This window comes from Borostomias antarcticus (genome assembly GCF_949987555.1).
Source record: "Borostomias antarcticus genome assembly, chromosome: 29".
NCBI lineage: Eukaryota > Metazoa > Chordata > Actinopteri > Stomiiformes > Stomiidae > Borostomias > Borostomias antarcticus.
In genome coordinates, this window is record NC_140262.1 from 3668590 (window position 1) to 3686456 (window position 17867).

Genomic DNA, 17867 nt, shown 5'->3' on the forward strand with positions numbered 1-17867 from the left:
TCACTCAGTCCATAGCAACATTGTTTTCTTTCACATCACGGCCAGTGAAGAGGTGGTTTCATTCAATTCATTTCAATTCATTACGTCTCATTTTTCATAATGATTAGGGATTGTGACAGACATGTCCACCCACCCACCCTCATGTCATAATACCCCTAATCTTGTGCCTGACCTCAACGGTTATTTATTGGCCACACGTAATCACACAACATACACAACACACACACACACACACACACACGTCTTCAGTGGTCGCTGGTGGAAATTGTTCCCTTCACTTCTCCCATCCAAGCTGTCCTCCTCCAGGGGCATCCGTGAGCAGTGGGCAGCCATCATGCATGACCCCCCCGGGGATCAAGTCTTCTGCATGTGTGTATTGGGTCCTTTGGGAGGAAACCCAAACACAGAGAGAACATGCAAACTCCACACTTTCTTGCTCTGAGGCAACAGTACCAAGTAGGCCTACTGCACCACCACACACGCTGCACGTGAGAGATTTAGGGGTTAGGGGTCTTGCTCAAGGCTACTCTGGTACAATGCTGGGAGCTGGGATCAAACCGGAAACCTTGCGACCCCCAGCCAGCCAGTCTACCTCCTGAGCTATCGCACAACCACCTCCACGTTCTCCTTTATCAGTCTTATCTGCCGTTTCCTGTGCTTGTCTCATAAAACTACTAGTTACTTATCAGTGTTGCTTTAAGCGGTTGCGTGCGTGAGAGCGAGGGAACTGCCATTGATCTGTTAGGAGGGGGGAGGAGTGCTCATGACAGGCTGACCTGCATTCTTCCAACGCGTGAACAGGGAATGATGGGAGGTATTTCCACTCCATCCAGAGGTCATTTCTGCTTAACGAGCGTAAGACACAAACATGGACTACGTGGTGGGTGGACACGGACATGGACTACGTGGTGGGTGGACACGAACATGGACTACATAGCTAGTACTCAATGGAAGACGTTTTGTGTCACAAGGTATCCCATACTTGTGAGAATACATTTCAAATATGAGGCACATCATATTTATTAAGTCTTATAATCAAGTTATAATTGTATTCTTAACCAATACCTAAAACAGACTAAAGCTGAATTGGCGGACAACTGCACATCAGCCATAAATAGAACTTTAGCTTAGTTATCACACATCTAATTATGCAGTGGGACATGCACCTGACATAGATAAAATATTCAACATAGCGACCTCTGCTGGCTAACGAACGATAAAGCATGGCTTGACCCAATTGTCCATAGAACACCAAGCATGAGACAGTGGTCATGATTAATAGACCCTTCTAGATACAGGTAAAAACGAACATGCACTTACAAGTAAATTAATTTCTAACATTTTATTAAAAGTTTTTATTCTGTAAAGGCAGTCCCTTAAAACAGAGGAGATGCTTTAGTGAAAGCCGATGGCCTCTGGAACTGGTAGAATTATACGTCCGAAATCTAAACTACAACAACACCATTCATAACTGCCTTGCTGTTAGGGGGCTTCATCATATCCAGCATAAAAGCAGACAGACAACGTTTTACAATAATATCACTAACAATAAACCAGCTAAAGCAAGCCTGTCTTCTCCATAGGCAGTTCCTAAACACTTTCACCAAAGCAGTCAATAACACATGAAAGATACCGTATCTCAATACTCCAAAATAGAGCCATACGCACAAAACATAGCACAAGGTTTCCATGGACAAAATGTTTTTAATTAAATTTAAAAAATACATAAGATTTCTTTTCTTCTAGAGACCCTCTCTCGGTTCCAGGAGAGACTTCATTTTTCCTCAGAGGGGTTTAAAGTTTAAAACACGGACGATATTTTACAATTGAAACCAAGGAAAGAGGCAAGCAGCTTTTCTTCTACTGAGGCGACGGTTGCTGGATTGTACTTGATCTGTTGGTGTGGCGGGGTCTAGCTCTGCAAATTCGTACGCAGACTGAGGCTTTGGCTACCGCTAGCTCAGCAGCATGACAGGAAGAGGGGGGGGGGGTGATGGTGGTGGTGGAAGAAGCCTCAGTATAAAGGGGGGGGGTGATGGTGGGGGTGGGAGGAGCCTCAGTATAAAGGGGGGGGGGGTGATGGTGGCGATGGTGGGGGTGGGAGGAGCCTCAGTATAAAGCTTCGGTGTTACTGCTCCTAGGCCTCTTGATCTTCTCAATGTTCTTCAGAATCATGTCGTGTAGCGTTACCTGCACAGGGGGAGGAAATCGGGTTAAGGACTCGTATATTCGTTCAATTGCATTCCACCTTCACAGAAAGCGGTGTTGACATGGGGGTGCGGTGGATAAACGACAGACTCACGTATTGATTTCTCAGCTCTGAAACTATGATCTTGAGACTGATGTATTCCTTCTCGTCTATCTCCGTCACTGTGCGCCGGTAGTCCTCCTGCAGATGGGAGGAGAATAAACAACAACAGAGGATGAGGAATGAAGTCGAAACAAACGCACACTGCACTGACAGGTCCCCCCCTGTCGATCAACAAGGCAAGTGTGGGGTAGAGAGCTCGGCCCGAGTGGGGGATCGAACCGACGCTCCCACGCTCCCAAACCTAGCACACTTAGCGGAGCGGTTAACAAGCCTTTTAGACTACACTATCCCCTCATCCGTTGTGGGAGAGTGTGCCCTCGCGCTGCACTACACCAAGTCCCACACGCCCTCAAGTCCCTCATGCCCTCAAGTCCCTCACACCCTCAAGTCCCTCACGCCCTCACACACTTCTCCGATGGCCCCACAGCAGCCAATCCCACTTTTGGCACCAGTGTAGCAACAGTGTAGCAAACGAGGGGGGGGGGGTGGGTAGAGAACTTGCTCCCAAACCCGACTCGCTAACCGCAGCCGTATAAGAGCTAACTCACTTAGCGGAGCTGTTAACAAGCCTTATTGAGGGTCATTAAGCTACAAACAAAACATGCGCGTGGCTTTTACACTTACCACATGTGGGTATTTGGCTATTTTGGACACCAGCTTTGCCCTCGTAATGTAGTATCTAAGAGAGGAGAGGGGGAGGAGTCAAAGTAAAACACGTCGTTTGGGTACCCGGCGCGACGTACGCCGAGGGCGTGCCTGGTTTGCTGCTAGCCCGGCGCCCACCTTGATATCTGGTCGAGGTAAGACGCCGCCTCGCCCTCCACGGTCCTGAGCTCCGCTACGGTCTCCTCCTGCGGGGGGGAAGCTCAGGTGTTGAATATCACATCATTCTGCTGCCGTTAAAAGACTACATTTCAGAGTGCTGTCCAAACCGGTCGGGCAGGATTGTCAAACGCTAACGTGTCACCTGAATGGACACTCCAAAATTGTTCCCGTCTTCTATTCTTGGGATTAGCAGCTGAACCCACATTTTGACCTGAAGAACAAGACAGATGTTGTTAGAATAACGAGAGTAATGCTATATGTGGAGTGCTGTCGTGGATTGAATCAAATAATTAAGAAAAGAGTAGTCGAGAACCAGTCCAAGCTGGTTACTTTTATTCCAAATAGTTCACGAGTTTGCAAAGCCGGGCTCTCAGAGAAAGGAAATCCACCAAGAGCGATGATTATCCTCAGACACACCATTATAAACACTGTGGGCACAACCCATGCATATGCAAAACTCCACTAACCAATTATCAGTGAGTTGGCTAGTCTGAGGGTCAACAGCTGAACTGGACATTTACAGAGATCAAAGATAACTGGGGGGAGGGGACCCCTGGAGGGGGTCTCCTGCCATAAAACTTTGAAGGCCTGGGGACGTGGTGTCAGGGCAAACAGGAGACAGCTGTTCCACTGTATCCTACACAGCATCAACATCCAGATGTCCTATGACAATGTCTCGAACGGAGAATACACTTTTGAATCTATCTATTACAGTGCGCATCCCTGCCTATGGTACATGACACGGACAGAGACTGCACAGGAGATAGATAGAATGTATACTTACTGTATTACACTTCTCTATAAGAGTCCTTATCTCTGGTTTCACTTTCTCAATCAAGTCCACAAGCTTGCCGTTGCTCTTCATCATACCGCCGGGCATGACGTACACCTTGGTGCCAGTCACTGAATGCAAGGAAGAGAAAGGAACAAACACGACCCACTTAACCCTGAAAGTAGTGACAACATTTCGAATATTAATTGGATTTTCCCTATAATACTAGAAAGCGCAGTTTCTCAGCTTTCAGCAAGTGATGGAGTGAGGTATTTTTTAGATTTGTTAGATATTTTTTTTATATTATTAAATATTTGTTAGATATTTTTTTAAATGTTGCCGGTGACGTGGTCGTATCGAAAGGGTTATGTCATTACAAACGTTGTGCGTGTGCGTTAAGCGTGTGTGAGAGAGAGGCTCTCAAGCAGCTGTGTGGTCATGTGCTCACCCTTGTCCTCGCCGGTTCCATCTTCAAGCTTTCGTTTCTTGGCATTTTGCTACAAGGACAACAATATTTTCTAGATGTCACAAACCTGGTGGATACAGGTAATTGCAAATGGGATGTGATGGTTTAGGGTGCGTTTGAATGTGCCAACATCCATTCTCACCGTTTCAAGTCCATCGTGAAGGTCTGATAGAAGAATGGGGTCTGGTACTGTCAGATTCATCTCTGAGTGGATCTCCTTCAGCTCACAGATGTTTAGGATGGGATCCTGAAACGGCAAACAAGTCACATTATAGCAATGAAAAAATATACTAACTTGTCTGGACCTCAAGGGTCTTTACTGGCCACACAGTGAGACACAACACACGTGAGTGAAGGGCGACAGCACACACACACGCACACACACACACACACGCAACGAGAACAAGCTCACCTTCAGGAAATGGTCGAGTTCCAATAATTTCTTTGGGAAAAAATTTGCAACTAGATCCTCTGCCTGTAAGACAAGAACATATTTTTTGCTGTGATATTGAAATCCTTAGAGAACGAGAGAACATTGTCCATGTCTCCAACTACAACAAAGCACACCAAACAAGCTAGCACTAAAGTTTACGCCACCAAATGTCAGATTGATAGAAAAACTCACTTCTCCCGTGATTCGCTCTCTGAAAGCATCAACCTGAAAGATAACAAAACAAGGAGCATCATTTTAGCTTGCCAAGTTACATCAGAAAATCAAATAATCAAATAACTAATATAACGTTATCTAACCAGCAAGCAGATATTCCACACGCCTAGCAAGCAAGCCACTTCCTAACTAACATTACACTGAGCAAAATAACATTATTTCTATAGCTAGCTTACTGCAAACAAATGAATCAGATCTTTAGCTGCCTGCACACTGCTCCAATCCAACTCCAACGTTGGATTGGTTTTCCATGTTTGTTGATAGCTGTTGGCGTTGGTTGGATGAATTTTTGTTGGTGAACATGTTGAATCAGAGTTGGAAATGTGGGCTGGTGTGCGTTGTTTTCCGATCCAACCCCAGCAAAAACATATCAGTTACTGTAGCAGCGGTGTATCTATATGGAGTTGGTTGGAGCAGGGTAGTGGCTAGTTCCCATAAACTAGAGAGACCTGTCAAACCCTAGCCTCGCGTCACCAGTCTTTCCTCGGGGAGAAGAGCTGTCTATTTTAGTCTGGGGCCTGTCTCGTTCGGTGTTGTTTCGCCGGTCTAGAGCGGAAGCGTGATGACGTATCGCATAATCATCCGGTCTGGACCGGAAGACAAACAGTTGTTGTGATGTTTTTACTGTAGGCTGCACCTGGTGAAGTTTCGAGTAGATAACATTCGCGATGGCATCCCCAGGCATAACACTGACGAAAATTGTAAAAGAAGATGCGAGGAGAACTACCGGTTAAAGAAAAATAAAGCAAGCGGATGTTGGAGGCGGGTTCTACAGGCTCGAGCCGGATGATGGGGCGGTGAAGTAAATAGATACCAGGCTCGTCTCCCCGAGGAGAGACCGGTGAAGCGAGGCTAAATCTGATTCGGGCCGGGAGATTCTCCCGGCACCAATCAGATTCGATCCAGACTATTTTGCAAGAGCACCGTCGCTGCGTCCGGGGCTGGCTCCGCCCAAGACGACTGTGATTGGTTTACAGAAATACAGTACTGCGCCCCCCCCCTATTGCAGAATGGTAATATGTCCAGCCAGACCTGTCTCCGGGTAAACGAAGTGTGGAGATAGATCTGGCCTATGGGTCTGGCTATGTGAGACTAGTCAAACCCTAACCTCAACCCAACCTTACCCTCAAGAGCCTCTGCGTTTATGGGAACTAGCCCTTGCCGTTGGAGCAGTGTGAACCATTCTAACTGCCAACTTCATAATGTTGGGTGTTGGGAGTTGGTTGGGGCAGTGTACAGGGGGGGCGGCTGTAGCCCAGTTGGTAGAGAGGGTCGTTCAATGATCGAAGGGTCAGCGGTTCGAATCCCAGCTCTGACTCTCCACATGTCGAAGTGTCCTTGAGCAAGACACCTAACCCCTAATTGCTCCCAATGAGCAGGCTAGCACCTTGCATGGCAGCTGCCTCCATTGGTGTGTGAGTGTGTGAATGGGTGAATGAGAGGATATTGTAAAGCGCTTTGAGTACCGCTAAGGTGGAAAAGCGCTATATAAGTGCAGTCCATTCACCATGTGCATGCAGCTTTTGAGGTCGCAGACTGTTGGAAGCTAGCTGGTTTACTGTACTAATACTGTGGCCTAAAACATGGTGGTGCCATTTTCCATGCCGGGTCCTGCCTAGCATGGCAGGATCAGTACACTAGCCAACCATTACTTGATGCTTAGTTTAAACTGAAAACCAACACAGCAGAGGGAAATCAAAACCTTTTATTCAGCGAGAAGCACGTTGGACATTTTATTAGTATTATTATTTTAGAAGAGAGCTAGGGAGCCAAAGTGAGTTAGCTTAGCTTACCAGCTAGCCAACAACAGCAGGCAAACGTTACAAAATGAACCATGAGTTGGTGAGTTTTGAGCTCTACCTTCGTTTTGAGTTCATTGTCCACCTTCAGGAGTGAAGACATCTTCTATTTCCACACAAGAGGAAAGAGCGATCGTCCCCACTGTAACAGTCAATGCTCCGGCTAAACGTGTGGCTTCCCCACTTCTCAGCCACACTCGTGTAAAAGCTTAAAGATGACGCAATCGATATGCGACAACACAACGAATACGCATGCGCACACAGGTGAGACGAACGCGTCACGGTATTTTTTTCTCCCAACGCAGCTGACGATGTAAACAAGAGGGCAGGCGAGGGTTTAGGGATCAAATTGTTCGTCGTTTTCGCAAATGATTGCTATTATTTAGACGCGTCAAGCAAACATGGGGCTCCCTGTTACTATTAAAGTGAACTTCAGGGGGAATGTAAAGAGATTTGTGGCTCCAGATCTGGACACATCCGAGTGGGAGTCAGTGGAGGCTTGGGTAAGCAGCGCTGGCGCAGTTTGGCTTGCTTTATTCTAACAGGCCCAACCATGGCCTTGCCATATAAACATTGAAGGACATATCCAGAGAAATCTAAATTTTTAGAGATGTATGAAAAACATCCTCCTGATTATTTTATGAATCCATCCATGCATGAACATTCAGAATTGCAAGATAGACTGCGACGTGAGATTGCGCACAGTTAGACAGTCACTAATAATTGCTGGTGAAATGCATTTTTCTCGGCATTCGATAGTCACTGTGATTGTCACTACAAGGACATCACATTTGGTACTGATTTAGCATATTATTATTAATTATTATTATTATTATGAAAGCTCACTTGTTCACACGGTGTCTATATGATAATTTGCTCTTAGCGTATTGTTGTTACAGTTAACTAGGCTGTTACATGGGAAATCATCTTATTCTGTGTATCTAATTAAATCCTCAGATTAAAGCATCGTTTGGCATCAGCCACTTTCAAGTGAAATATTTTGATGAGGACAATGAGGAGGTGAGTGACGTGACAGTGAGAAGATGAAACACTGAATTTATGACAGAATGTTCTCTATTGCGTGATTATCATGTGTGTGGTGGTTCAAGCAATTCAATAAAGCAATGTTCAACCGTTTGTTGATTTAACATTTAGCAGATGTTCTGAAACATTGTCCTTCTCTCTTTTTCAGATTTCCATTAACAGTCAAGGTATGTGAAAAAAAAACGGATACAGATAACAGTTGATTTATTCAACATTGATTGACGGATTGATTGATTGCATTTTTTTGTCTGTATTTTTCAGAGGAATATGAAGAGGCTGTCAAGGTTCCTAAATATTTGTTTTGCAAAATCACATGATTTGTATGACCAGTTTCTCCAAAGCGATTTGCATAATTACCTCCTGTTGACTGACATCGTCATGCATTTGCAGAGCGCTGAGAAGCAGGGCAACCAGCTGCACATGAATGTTTACAAGATGAAGGGTACGGCGTGCGGCGGGCTGCTGAAGACGGAGGTGAAGGAGCTGAAGGGGGACCTCCGGCCCGCGCCCCCGTACCCCTCCAGAGTCAAGACGGTGGATAAAGGCACTCAGGTCACCCCTGAGAAAGACGCTGTAAGGATAACCCACCACCACGACATATTTAATTCATTGCATATTTTGGGGATTTTGGGATTAATGTTGGTAGTAGATAGATAGATTGATAGATTGATTGATTGATTGATTGAAGCAATAACTCATGAGGACCAGCACAACCCGTGGTATATTGGCCATATACCACAACCCTTGAGTGAGTTATTGCTTTTATACAAAAGCTACATCATATTATCATCGGGAAACATTTCTGGGATAAATACCTACTATTTCAGTGTCTTAATATTGATTTTAAGACACTGAAAACACTTTAAAACTATCATGTTGCTATGGAGTTTCAAAATGACGAACAATTAGCCCTAGCAACCAAAACTAATGCTCCTGACCAACCCAGCTAGCCATGAACGAAGTGTAGCCTACCTTTACTGTGCAACTGTGAGTTGCAATAGTGGTGACGATAAACCAGAGTGGTAGGCTACAGAACGGATAGAACAACTCAAAATTGACATTGAATGTTTAAATTTGTATTAAGGAGAAACCGTAGACGGTTAGGCAATGGAACTAACGTTTTTACAGGAAGTAGCCTAATAATTGACACAGTAATATTTCACATAGAGCGGTAAAGAGGCTTTGTCCGTGGTATATGGTGGCATATACAATGGCTCTTAACCAATCAGATTGCGAGGTCGGAACTACCCGTTATAGAGAGAGGAGGAGAGAGAGAGAGCGAGAAGGGGGGTACTTTATTTATCCCTGAGGGGAAATTGTAGTAGTAGAACTGGGGGTAAATTGCACAAAATGTCTAACTGTCATATAACCGTGTATATATATCTGCTGATGTTCTAGGTTGCTGTAAAGGACAGCAAGGTGACCAAACCAGAAGACGAGCCTCCTCCAGTATGGTTTAGATCCTACATGGAGAAGGTAAGGCCCCGTCGTAATATAAACACTGAACAGAAGCCGCTCTGGCCCAGCACAGCTGACAGCAACACTCTCCTGCCTTCACTCACAGTTCAAGGACGAGGTGGTGAAAGAAGTGGTGGAGCGGATGTGTAACGATTTCTCCGGCCAGTGCTGCACCCACAAAGCCCCCGACGGGCCCTCAGAGGAGCCCGGGGCGGCGGGCGGTGACGCGTTCCCGGGGCCGAAGGCTGGCCCCTCCTCCGGCGGCGCCTCCGGCTACACCCCCGCCTGCAGCAGCTGCCAGAAGCTCACCTCGGAGGGAGCGTACAAGTGCAGGTGGGCAAGGCGCCGCAGCGGCGGCGTCTCAGACTCGTCTTTCTGGAGTTATTTGTGAAAATGAATGTTTCGGCCGTGTTTCAAACTGTCTTATTTCCCATGTCCCCCCTCCCCTCTCCGCAGCGTGTGTCCATCCTGCATTTTATGTGAGCTGTGCAGACACAGCCATGACCCGAGCCACAGCCTGGTGAGAACTAAGACTCCGCTCTCCATCCCGGAGCACGGCATGTCTGGAGAATTGAGGTCAGTCTCTTGGATAGCCTATCCCTTTATTTAACATTAGACAATTAGTTTATTTCATTTTCATTTATTTATGTTATTATTAACTCTTATCCCCCCCCTTTATTTGAGTAAACGTTCACCAGCCCCCTCTGGGTTCCCCGTTCCCCCAGGTTCCCGAGGCGAGGAGACCGAACGGTGCGCAAGGCCGAGCGGCAGCGCCTCAAGGCTGAGAGGAGGCAGCTCAAGGCCGAGGTGAAGGAGATCAAGAAGAAGCTGAGGCTGGAGAAGAGGGGCCTGCAGTGGAGCGGCCCCCCCGCCGCCGCCTCCGGCAGGCCCAACATTGCGGCCTCCACCCAGGCCCCGGCCTTGGCCCCTTCCCCAGAGCCAGCCCCGGCTCCGGGTCCGGCTCCAGACCCCCAGGCCTCCAGTCCAGAGTAAGCGCCATCCCCCCCGCCCCCCCCCCCCAACCCCCCCGGAGGGCGTCCGAGAGTGCTGGCCGCTCTAGGCCCAGCATGGAGCCAAAGTCTTTTCTCAAGAAAAAAAAAAAAGCCATCTGATCTTTATAATAGTCTGTATGAGTTTATCGCTGGCTGGTGGTGGATATTGGAACTACCTCACATGTCAAAACTGCTGCTGCTGCTTCATAGATTTTCTAATTGCTTTTGAGCTGCAAAAAAAAGGATCCTGCTTTTTTGATTCGTAGAGAAACAAAAGTGGGTCTGAAGCCCAGGGCTGTTTTCAACAATGCTCTGTACACTTGAAACCAGGGGTCCCGAGGTCTCCCACTCCACCTTGGTGCCCACTATGGCCGCCTTGTTTCTGGACGAAAATCTGCCCGATGGGACCCGTCTAGAGCCTGGCACCAAGTTCATCAAGTACTGGAAGATGAGGAACTCTGGCACGATCAGCTGGACCTCGGAGACCAAGGTACCCCCCCCCCTACCCCCAAGAGGACGGGCCCCCCCCCTCCGATACTGTACCACCAATCACAGTCCCTACCTCCCTACTACCTAACCTGAGCAGTAGAACTAACTCTGCACCACCTAAATCTGACGGATTCTGTTTACCCGACTCATTCTGACTCACTATGTGAATTTAGCCGAAGTGCTCTCTTCAAGTGCCTGTGTTTGGTTCCATGTACCTGTACCTGTGTCACAGTACGTACACCTGTCTTCTGTGCATGCGTACCTATATCGCGCGTGTGTGTGTGTGTGCGCGCCTGCGCGTGTGCGTGTGTGTCCCTAGCTGAAGTTCATGTGGGGTAACCTGGGCGTGGCGTCGGAGCGGCAGGTCGCCGTGCCCCTGCTGCGGCCGGGTCAGGTGGGCGTGGTCAGCGTGACCTTCGTGGCCCCCGTGACGGAGGGCACGTACACCTCCCACTGGCGCCTGGTGCACTGCGGGGGGCAGTTTGGGCCGCGGGTGTGGTGCAGCGTGGTGGTGGACCCCGCCACCTGCCGCAGCAGTTATGCCCCTCAGAGCAAAAGGCTGGCAAGTCAACCCTTTCCTACTCAGATAGAATAAACTCATTTATTCATATATTTATTTATTCGAAACATATTATTAATCGACATATGAAATTTATTTTTCAAGAGAGAACCTGCCAACTAATGTTTAGCTCGAACAGACACTATCCGGGTTTATACGGACTCAAATGTGCTGTTTCAGTTTGCAGTAACAATTTGATTAACACATTTATATAATTTGTTAAGAAGCAAGAATTATGTATTCTGTCACAAAACATGCTCATGAGATTTTATTCCCTGCTCTAGAAGGAGGATTTGAGACCTGCGGAGAAAGTGGAGAAACCCCCCCTCAGCTCCAGAGATAGTGGTACAGGCCAGTCTGTACACGTCCCCATAGATTTCTACTTCCCTTCTGTGGACCTGCTCACCGCACAGGTGAGAGGGGTGTCGTCGCGAGTCACAAGCCAGGTCAGCCACACGTGTTGCTCTGTGCTGTGATCAGTGAACCGACCGTTCTGATGTACGTTTTCAGGATCTGCTCTCCTTCGAGCTACTGGATATAAACATTGTGCAAGAGTTGGAGAAAGTGCCGACCAACACTCCAGTCGGTAAGACACTATGATGTCACAATCATTCATATGATTCATATATGATGTCACAATCACTTTCATACCAAACTCACATTGTGCCCGTCTTGGGATTTAGTATTGGAAATAAGGACTGTGGTACCCAGTTATTAATGTCACTCACATGATATTTACATGATACTTACATGAATGTCTGTCCGTGTGATAGATCTGACCCCCTGCATGTCCCCTCTGCCCCACGATGGCCCCACCCTGGAGAGAGCCGGCCCTCCTCCGATGACAGCAGACGCCGAGGTCACGGGGGTCAAGCACCTATTCGGTAAGACTGTACTCGCATGGAACGCAGCCTTGTAGACCTGACCTTGAGAAAAAGGGTTCAGTCAAAAAAAAAAAAACACCATCAGTCCCCCTATAGGCCAACGTTCTTCTCCTTTAACCTCTAACCTTTCGATGGGTTTTGCGTTCAGGAGTGAAGCCCGGTCCCCAGAGAGAGCTCTCTGACCCCGCTGTCCCCGATGAGGGGGACGAGGACATCAGCGGCGCGCAGTTCCTGTGCGAGACCATCATCCGCTCTCTCGCCCTGGAGGAGGCTCCAGACCACCAGCCCCCCCGCAAGGCCCAGCCCGGCTGGCGCAAGCACAAAGGTCAGCGGGGTCTCTGTCAGAATCTGGGAATTTGTGAACGTCATCAACCAAAAGTTGATTCTATGTGGCTCCATAGTTTCTGAAGTACTTTTCTGTCGCTGCGGCGTGAGTTGTTGAGGGGTACTGCTAACCCTGTTTTGTTTTTGGAAGGTTTTCCAGCTATAGGCCCGGGTCCTGGCTTCAGCTTCGCCAGGAGAGTGGTTGAGCCGCAGGCGGGGTTTGCGGTTGGAGATTTCGAGGTGGGAGGAACGAGAGCCCAGAGCCCGACCCCTGGTCCTTCTGGGAGCACGCTGCAGGACCAGACGGTCCCAGGTACGGGGAAACGCTCTCTCCAACATCCTCTCGTTCGGATTCTCTACGCGTAACGAGCCTCGTTTACCGAGCGATTGTAGGACAAACAACCGGGCGTACGGTCGTTTCCACGCCAAGTTCGGCATCGAAGACCGCGATCAAATCTCACGCCAAGTCTCGTGTACGCAAGTTTGAGAATTGTCATGAGACTGATTCTGACTGGCATCTAAGCACAGCCACAGGCCTATTCATCACTTCAAAATATGTAGCCTACCCTATGGCAAAATGTATTTTGTTTTTGCAAAATATATTTTAATTCTTAAAATAAAATTGTAAAATGCAAGATGGTTTTCCAGGATCTTTTCCATGGAGAGCGAAGAGTTGTTATTGGACGAGAGTCAGAGAAATGTATCGTTTCGGCCATATTTCGTATCTCTGTGCCATAAACTACAGGGGCGAGGCCAGAATATGTAGGGGCGTGATATTTAAATGAAGATTGTTTTTATCCGCACCACCCGATCATTGTACGATGGTATTGTTTTTAATGGACGTCTCCTCTTGCTGCATTTTCCTTAGAGGTGCATTTGGTCTCCGAGATTGAACATGTGCACAAAGACCTTCGTGCACTGAAGGAGGAGAGAGAAGAAGCAGAGGATGAGAGGGAGGAGAGAGAAGGAGAGGAGGCCGAGGACTGGGACGAGGTGAGCAGCCAAGGCTCGTCCGCCTCCTCCTGTGACGACTACATCATCGTCCTGCCCGACTGCTTTGACACCAGCAGGCCTCTGGGCGAGTCCATGTACAGCTCCGCCCTCTCCCAGTCTGGCCTGGCTGCCGCCGCCACCCAGGGGGAGGAGCCTGACTCTGAGCCGGAGGAGCTGGGCAGGGCCACGCCAGAGGGGGAGTGGCAGGACGAGCCTGAGGCCGCCGTCGCCTCTGCCACGGTGGCGACCGTCGACAGCAGCGTCAACCAGATGCTGTGCGCCTCCCAGAATCTCGACGCCGTGCCCCTCACCCCGGAGGTGGTGCCTCCGCCTGTCTCTCTGCTGCCCCCTGCTGTCCTCTACTCACCCAGGTTAGTCCTGCGGGAAAGCACCAAAGTAGTATCAAACATAAGATAGTCAGTCAGCGATGGGGTGTTTATATTGTGACATACTTACATTACATACATACATTTTAACCCTCATGTCTAGTTTGACACGTCACTAGTGTAGCATGTGAAGCTACGTATAGGGATTCTCACTCCACACAGTTGATGTTTTGATTTGTTTTCAGGTCTGAGGAGCTGTATGTAGCCGGGCCCAGTCCCCCGGCCTCTGGACCAGAGGAGCCCTGCCAACCAGCTGTCCATTTACACGGTGAGAGCTAGCCTCATTATTTGCTTTGATCAGAAAGTACCTCAGGAAAGTACCTCAGGAAACAACATCAAACTGTCAGGAACCTCGCGCTGAAACATACTGTAGAATCTTGTGACTTCAAAACATGCCTCTTGTCAGCATTTGTTGAGTTTTTTTCAAATCTGGTGACTGCATTCCTGTGGCCAAGGAGGAAGCAGATGTGTTCCTCGTCGCAAAGAGAGGAACTGAATGTTCTTTATGGACTGGTTACTTCAGCAAAACATCTCTAAGAGTTTTGACTTACATTCTGTGTGTGTGTTTGTGTGTTTGTTTCTCTTCTGTTTCGCCTTGTGTCTGTGGCAGTATCTGGTCCAACCAGGCCAGCAGGCTCAGTCAGTGCCTTTCAGACATACAACCCCCAGGCCAGCAATTGTCTTCAACCAAGGTGTGAACCCACAAACATTCAGACACCAAGCACATGGGCTGCAAAGTTGGTTTAACACATTTTCTTTACACACAAAGAACACACTTTCTTGTCCAAACCACATAATTAACGAATATCAAATGCCATACTGTGTTGTATATTTTGGTTATTGAACTGTTTGAGTTTTGACTTGTGAACCTACTAGGAGAAGGGCTATGACTACATTAAAACCACTATTACGACTACAGTAATCTCTTAAAAATATGCGTGACCTAACTTGTTTTGCAGCGTTGTCTGTTCTGTGTTAGTTCTGCTAACTCTAAACCATAGTCCTGCGTTGGGATATCTGATCAACCACATTGACCACATCCTCCTGTTCAGTGGCGCCTGGCGGGCCCTGGCGCCGGGTATTGCAGAGCCAGTGAAGCTCACACGCGTGGCGTGCAAATAGGGGTGTTTGACCTGATATAATCGCTTAATTTAAACCATACAATTAGGGAACAAGAGGCGACTTTGTAAGCGGGAGAGAGAGGCTGTGTGCGCGCCTGTGTGGGACTCGGTCGGAAGAGAGCGCTTGACAGTCCTACAATCACAATAAAACGATGTTCCGCGTTTATGTAATTCAAAATGCTCCTGTTTCGCCTGTCGATAAGAATTACAACTAAGACAGCCTTGACTTGACAGCCAGATGATCCTGTTGTGTTTTGGCAGGGGCCAAGGTGGCATCACTGAGGGACTCGTCAAGGGGGCCCTCTCAGTGGCTGCGTCTGCATACAAGGCCCTCTTCACTGGACCAAGCTGTTCCACTCAGGTACCCTGACTATTATGGTGATAACATGCCTTAAATTAGGCTACTAGCCAATGGGCCATACTCTTCTGCACACCAGAGGTCCAGAACATGACTTTCAGTTATCATTCGGCCATAAGACTGCAATTACACCTAGATGGTATTCAACTCAACTCAATTCAATCACTGGTATCTGTATATCTTTAAGGCAGTTATCGGTAGACTACCCCCTTAAATTGCCGCCCTACTGGATTGGAACGTTCCTTCCTATCAGACTCGTTCCAGTAACTGGCTTGTTTTTAAGGTCCCTCGAGCTAACACAGAGCTTGGCAGGACAGCGTTCTCGTACGCTGCTCCAAAGTCTTGGAATGACATTCAGACTCGGTTGAAGATGGAGGTTCTCTCTTCAATCACAGAGTTTAAAAACATGATCTCTGTCTTTGGTGATTCGAGTTGTAATTGTTTTATTTGATGTGTGATGTGATGCTTATTTGATGTGTGCATCGTTCACTCGGTGACGCTGTAAACGAGGTGCACGCACCTCAGTGTCCTTTCGAGTTGAAATAAAGGTTTGAACTCTGGCGCTTTCTTCTCGGAGACACAGTAACCCAGACTGGATCCCTTCCTGTTCCCCTTTAGCGTGGCATTGACCCTGCCAGCCAGCAGCCCTCCATGATGGCCATGCTCCTGGAGATGGGCTTCGGGGACCAGCGGCTCAACCAGCGCCTGCTAAGGAAGCACCGCTATAACCTGCTGCACACCGTCAACGCGCTGGTCCAGCTGGCCGAGGCCGGGGAGAACCAGAACCAGGCGGGCACCTCCGCCGCGGCGCAGCGCTGACCTCGCCGTGACCCCTGGCCCTGTCCCTTATAAATGACCCCCCGACCACCGCAACCCTAGCCAGACGCTTGCTTAGGCCTGAAAGGATTCGATTATTTAAGTATGAAATGGTGGTAGCTTCATTTTTTTCCTCAGTAGTTTAGGTGTTTTTGTTTTCTGTTCGTTTCTAGCCAGAGCGTAGGGGTTGATGTTTAAGGCACAGAGGTTAGTTTGTGAGGCGTAGGGGTGAGGGGTTGTTGAGAGCGACTGTGTAGAGAGCCTATGTATTTTACTTCTTTACAGCGAAAAGTAAAACAAAGGTTTTGAATTTGGCGGGACAGTCGTTCCTTCCTTTTGACAGAGCTAAGCTAGTCTCTTTTCACAGACAATAGGGAAGGAGGAGTAATTGAATGCTGTCAGACTGAAATGCTTTGCACAGTTCCCTCTCGATTCCAAATTGACAGTATTGGGACTGATCTTGGCGTTAACTTAATGATAGACTTATACCGGGTGGAACAAATCGGACGAAGGAACTGATATTTCTGATTCATTTGATTTCTCTATGTTGTAGTGAATCTGCCTAAACAATGCAATCTTGTATGTATATCAAAGTACTGTTATTTTAGATGTTGACATGTGGAATGTATAAGAAACAGTGTGGCTCCAGAAAAAAAAAACACTGTTGAAACACTGAAGTTTTCTACAGCTTTTTAGGAAACGCCTGCATGTCAGGTAGAGGAACAGAGCTGAATAGTGTTCTTGTGGTGTTAATACGAGTCCGAGTTGAAAATGTCTGCTTTGCATCTTTCATATACCCCTATTGTTGAGTCAAACTCAACCATGTTTTACATTATACAACACTATATATCCAATTAAGACCTCTTTGAGAGACATTCCTCTATTTCATAATGGAACCAAGTTTTTCTTTGTGATTGTTTTTATGAATGATAATCAGTGATGGCCGATTGATACTTTGAATTGTGTATGGTGATTACACACCAGTGGTTGTGTGAGTGCATTTGAACGACCATTGTAAACCTCTGTCATGTTTGATTATCCTTTGTGTGTGCGCGTGTATGTTATTTGCTTATTTGCGTTTATTTTGAGGTTGGTGACAGGAAACATGTTCATGATTGTGTTTGTTCAAATAGGCTACTCATGGTTTAAAGGATCATGCTTAAGAAAAAAAAAAGAATTGATTTACTTTGCTTGGTAGTGGGCTAGATCTCCTTTGATTGGTGTCGAGGTACCCTGCAATTTTCGATCTGCCAATAAAGTAATTGCACAATTCTGTTGTAACTATTTAATTGTTTTTGTGTGTGTGTGTGTGTGTAGGATAGCCTACCGTATGTACCGGTGACATTTTGTAGGTAGCTGTCGTTTCTGTACAAGTATACGTGTATAGTATTATCTACACTGTATAAGTGTAGCCTACCAAAGGTGAAAAAATAGCCTACATCTTGGTACTGTTTCAAGTTGATTGGTCTAGATGTCTCTTTCTTGGAAGCTAAAACGGGAAGTGTCGCATAGCCCTGTTCCCTGTAATACTGTTCGAGAGAATACTGTACAAATAGTAAATTACATCATAGCAATAATGCCGCAAAAAAGTTTTAAATTGGAG

At 47.3% G+C, this 17867-nt stretch overlaps 2 protein-coding genes across 3 annotated transcripts; one reads left to right on the forward strand and one right to left on the reverse strand.

The window, feature by feature from the left end:
* Positions 1–1762: 1762 nt before the first annotated feature.
* psme3 (proteasome activator subunit 3) lies at positions 1763–7022 on the reverse strand. The gene is made up of 11 exons (XM_084459710.1): positions 6902–7022; positions 5000–5032; positions 4787–4849; positions 4517–4621; positions 4357–4405; positions 3921–4039; positions 3279–3347; positions 3095–3162; positions 2936–2990; positions 2303–2389; positions 1763–2190 (listed from the first exon to the last, which is right to left on the reverse strand). The coding sequence occupies exons 1-11, from the start codon at positions 6941–6943 to the stop codon at positions 2110–2112; spliced, it is 771 nt and encodes a 256-aa protein (XP_084315836.1). The 5' UTR covers positions 6944–7022; the 3' UTR covers positions 1763–2109.
* A 136-nt stretch (positions 7023–7158) lies between these two features.
* On the forward strand, positions 7159–17528 carry nbr1a (NBR1 autophagy cargo receptor a). 2 transcript variants are annotated; one of them, XM_084459688.1, is made up of 21 exons: positions 7159–7343; positions 7798–7860; positions 8033–8051; positions 8146–8168; positions 8275–8457; positions 9283–9360; positions 9449–9675; positions 9799–9918; positions 10068–10331; positions 10665–10824; positions 11143–11385; positions 11667–11795; positions 11893–11968; positions 12156–12266; positions 12415–12591; positions 12742–12903; positions 13459–13954; positions 14155–14237; positions 14580–14661; positions 15352–15451; positions 16067–17528. In XM_084459688.1, exons 1-21 carry the CDS (start codon positions 7242–7244, stop codon positions 16265–16267), a joined length of 3099 nt encoding a protein of 1032 aa, XP_084315814.1. In that variant the 5' UTR covers positions 7159–7241; the 3' UTR covers positions 16268–17528. The 2 variants fall into 2 exon arrangements, with proteins under 2 accessions (XP_084315814.1, XP_084315815.1); XM_084459689.1 differs by having other exon boundaries at positions 12751–12903.
* The last annotated feature ends 339 nt before the right edge of the window (positions 17529–17867 follow it).

What these genes read in the sequence shown, in the direction of transcription:
- psme3 (XM_084459710.1), bottom strand. Translation starts at nt 6,943, where the DNA reads ATGTCTTCACTCCTGAAGGTGGACAATGAACTCAAAACGAAG. An exon ending in TTCACGATGGACTTGAAACG is followed by an intron (nt 4,406 to 4,516) that starts GTGAGAATGGAT and finishes TTGTCCTTGTAG; the next exon opens with CAAAATGCCAAGAAACGAAA. An exon ending in CAGAGCTGAGAAATCAATAC is followed by an intron (nt 2,191 to 2,302) that starts GTGAGTCTGTCG and finishes CCCCCTGTGCAG; the next exon opens with GTAACGCTACACGACATGAT.
- nbr1a (XM_084459688.1), top strand. Translation starts at nt 7,242, where the DNA reads ATGGGGCTCCCTGTTACTATTAAAGTGAACTTCAGGGGGAATGTAAAG. An exon ending in CCCCAGGCCTCCAGTCCAGA is followed by an intron (nt 10,332 to 10,664) that starts GTAAGCGCCATC and finishes ACTTGAAACCAG; the next exon opens with GGGTCCCGAGGTCTCCCACT. An exon ending in AGCAATTGTCTTCAACCAAG is followed by an intron (nt 14,662 to 15,351) that starts GTGTGAACCCAC and finishes GTGTTTTGGCAG; the next exon opens with GGGCCAAGGTGGCATCACTG.